This window comes from Aptenodytes forsteri, unplaced genomic scaffold, assembly GCF_000699145.1.
Source record: "Aptenodytes forsteri isolate BGI_AS27 unplaced genomic scaffold, ASM69914v1 Scaffold492, whole genome shotgun sequence".
In the NCBI taxonomy this organism is placed as follows: domain Eukaryota; kingdom Metazoa; phylum Chordata; class Aves; order Sphenisciformes; family Spheniscidae; genus Aptenodytes; species Aptenodytes forsteri.
Genome location: NW_008794172.1, coordinates 956,543 through 960,161, shown reverse-complemented (window position 1 = coordinate 960,161; position 3,619 = coordinate 956,543). Strand labels below are relative to the sequence as shown.

Genomic DNA, 3,619 nt, shown 5'->3' with positions numbered 1-3,619 from the left:
GCCCGGCTCCGCGGGCGAGGCGCCGTGGGGCTGTCGGTGCCAGATCCCGCACCGGGGCCGTACCTGCCCTGTGCTGCTGCCGAGGTCAGGTTGGCCGGGCTGCGGAGGGTCCTCGCGGGACGAGTTCCTCGGGACTGGCCGCAGCTCCGCACAGACCTGCCAGAGCAGGCCGGGGCTGTTCCTGGCACACAGCACCCCGGGAGCACGTGCCAGGCGCGGGGAGCAGGCCTGGATCTCCCCGCTCCGGCTGCTTCCTCTGTTTAGGGAAGCAGAGTGGCGGAAACCGGCGCTTCCTCCGGCCGGGCTGCGTGGGGGACGGCTGATAGCATGGGGCAGTGGGGGGAACCCTGGCTCCCAGGGGTTCCTCCTGCCCATTCCGGCTGCCTCCTGCACCCGGATCCATGGGGCCGTGTCCCTGCCCGGAGGGGACACGGGAGGTGGTGAGAGCCTGGTCCCGCTTGCTGCGGCCCCTCTACCCCTGCCCACCATGGGGTCTGCAACACGGCCCTGCTGCCGCTGGGCTGCCCTGGCTGTGCAGGGCTGGGGGCAGCCCTGAGTCCCCCCCACCAGCTGTCCCCTAGCAGCGGGTCCCCTTCCCCAGCGGTGCCAGCCCTGCGGACGGCGAGCAGCAGGGACAGCGGCAGGGCTGGAGCTGGTCCCTCCAGGCACCGGTGGCAGTGCCAAGGGCACGGCAATGGCAGGAGCCGTCTTTGGGCTTCCCGTGTCCCATGGGCCGTGCTGGCTCCAGAGGTCCGGGCTGGCGTGGGTGGCCGTTACACCAGCTCCCTGGGGAGCCCTTTGCCGTGGCCGGGGGGTCCTCAGAAACCCACAGCGCCGGCCGCCCCTTCCTGGGAGCGTGGGAGCAGCTGCCCCGGCCCTGCTGCCACGGCTCCTCTCCTGTTTATTTATATCCCTGAGAAGGAGCCGGCCACCACTGTCGCCTCCTCCTCCCACGGGCCGTGGCCGAGGAGCTGGGCACTGTCTCTGTGCCTGCAGCCGTGCGGGAGCGCGTGGAGCCCTCCCTGGCAGCGACATCAGCAATGTGACAGTGGCTGGAGGAGCTGGCCCCGTGCTTGGGCACTGGCGCTGCACGACAGGTGCCCTTAATGCCACGGGTCAGCAGCGCAGGCCAGCCCCCCGTGGCGCAGCCACACCTGCTTTTTGGGGCGGAGCCGTACCTGCAGTGGCTCCCCCCTCCCCGACACTATTTTTAGCAGCTGTCTCTTTTTCTTGGTGTTTCGTGGCGCGCTCTGGCCTGTCGTGCCTCCGGCTGCCCTGTTGGGCTGCAGCTGGCGGGAGCACCCGCGCATCTCCCGGGGCAGCATCCGCCAGCGCTGCCGCATCCCCGCACCCCGCTCTGCTGGGGCGCCCTGCCCGACCCGGTGCCTGCCCGTGCCTGGGCCCTGCCTCGTGTCCCAGCACGTGTGCCGGGGTCATCACGTGAGCGGCACTGTCCACGTCAAGTTGTGCTGCGCAAGGAGGAACCGGCCCCCGTCCCGCTGCAGGGCCAGGGACTTCCCTGCGCCACATCCCACCGCCGCGGGCAGGAAGTCAGAGGCCTCATTACAATGGGACTTTGTGCCGTAAGCGTATTACTCAGCACTGACCTTGTGCAATTCTGCACGGTATTCAGCCTGCCGGGTCAGCCAAGGATACACGGCCAGCACGCCTGATGGCTGCCCCTGCACCCCCGGGGTGCCCCAGCTGCAGCCCTGGCTCCTGCCATGGCCATGGGGGGCATGGGGGCTCCCTGCCCCATGGCAGCAGGATGTGAGCCTGTCCCTCTGGGCCTGGAGCTGGGCTGGCGAGGACGCGAGCAGTCATCGGGCGGACATTCAGGGGTGCCAGGTGGTGCCCGTGGGGCTGAGACATTTCCTTCCTCCCCAGGGGTCCCTGGAGGTGAGCCTGAGCCAGCCCACTCGCAGCAGCAGTGGCTCGGAGCGGTGAGTGACCCCCTGCCTCTGGCCCGCTGGGCATCCTGTCGCATCCCTTGCATAGTGCTGTGAGAGCTGGGGGCCTGGCATGCCGTGGGAGGATGCACTGGTGCCGGTGTGCACCGTACCATCCTGCCCACGAAGCTGGCACCATGCTGTGCCGGTCTATCGGCTAGAGCAGAGGACGGCAGGGCCAGGACTGCTGCGCTCCGTCTCCATCCCTGGTGCATCCTCGGGCACGTCTCCATCCTTCTGCCATGCTGGATGGCTTGGCTGCCACAGGCTTAGCCAACGGGGGCTGTGCGTGGCTCCTCCTGTGCCAGGAGGCTCTGTCAGGGTGGGAGGCTCTGCCGGGCCATGTCCACCAGCAGAGGCTGTGCCCTGGGGCAGTGTGTGCCCGGGGAGATGGGGTGCCGGGGCACAGGGGCCTGCTTGCTCCCTGTCCTCCCAGTGCCGACGCCGCTGCCAACATTCCTTCCTGGTTGTTCATTTTCCGAATTCCTTGGCAGGGCCGCGACTGCAAACAGCTTATTTTTAGCCAGGGTCATCTGCACCCAATGCCTCTGCTGCGTTCCCACCGTGGGGTTGCGGGGTGCCCGGAGCCCCCCGGGCCAGCTCCCCACTCAGGGGCCATGGGAGGCACCCACGGGCACCCAGGCTCAGCCATGTGTCATCCTCAGGTCTCTGCTTGTCGCGGAGGAGATGCGCAGCCTCATCGTGGAGAAGGGCCCAGGGCCAGTGGAGGATGACCCCGATGCTCTCGTGAAAGGTGGGCACAGCCAGGCTGGGGCACGGGGGCCTCTGCCTCTGGAGTAGCTAGGGCACAGCCATGGCTGGCAGGATCGTGCCCCGACTGTGGCTGGATCCCGTCCCAGAGGGACAGGGCGCACTGGCTGGGCTGGTGCCAGGCAGACCCTGCCCTGCACCAGAGAGCCGGTGGGGCGGATGGTGCTGGTGGCAGGGGCTAAGGCTTCCCCTTCCCAGGTTGGCTGCAGCGGGAGGTGCGGGGCGGTGTGAAGACCCCCTGGATACGGCCTCGGAAGTACTGGTTCGTGCTGACGCCTGACTCCCTCGACTACTACAGCAGCAACGAGAAGGGGGCCCGGCGGCTGGGCTCCCTTGTGCTCACCAGCCTCTGCTCTGTGCTCTGGCCGGACAAGCAGACCTACAAGGAGACGGGTAAGGCACCCGCGCCCCTTGATTGGGCTGCGCCTTTGTGGCCCCTCATGCCCTTCATCGCCCTCCCAGTGCTGGGGGGCCTTCATCGCCCAGAGGAGGGGCTATGCCAAGCCCCGGGGCGTCGAGCCGGCCTGGCTGGGGCGGGACTCCTTGGGGCGAGGGTGCTGGTGGGCAGCAGGTGAGCTGTCTGTCCCTCGCAGGCTACTGGAGCGTGACGGTGTTTGGCAGGAAGCATTGCTACCGCCTGTACACAGAGCACCTGAACGAGGCTGTGCACTGGGTGTGCGCAGTGCAGAAGGTCATCGACAGCAAAGCGCCCGTCCAGACGCCCACCCAGCTGCTCATGCGTGACGTCGAGGTGAGCCCGTGGCATGGGGCTGCCCACACCTGCAGCCGTCCGCAGGGCCGGGACAGACGGTTGGGGCCTCATGTGCCCTGGAGTGGCAGTGGGTGCCTGTGCCAGGCACTCGGTCAGGCAGCCCCTCTGCAGCTGCTGCCATCGCTTC

General features: G+C 68.4%; 1 protein-coding gene across 1 annotated transcript in view; it reads left to right on the top strand.

The window, feature by feature from the left end:
- Positions 1 to 1,889: 1,889 nt before the first annotated feature.
- Positions 1,890 to 3,619, top strand: part of PLEKHH3 (pleckstrin homology, MyTH4 and FERM domain containing H3) — a 6,497-nt gene continuing 4,767 nt past the window's right edge. The window contains exons 1-4 of the mRNA XM_009283350.1: positions 1,890 to 1,943; positions 2,615 to 2,703; positions 2,919 to 3,113; positions 3,314 to 3,471. Of these exons, the coding sequence (XP_009281625.1) occupies positions 2,637 to 2,703; positions 2,919 to 3,113; positions 3,314 to 3,471 (420 nt within the window). The 5' untranslated portion in view covers positions 1,890 to 1,943; positions 2,615 to 2,636. The remainder of the gene's footprint in view (positions 1,944 to 2,614; positions 2,704 to 2,918; positions 3,114 to 3,313; positions 3,472 to 3,619) is intronic.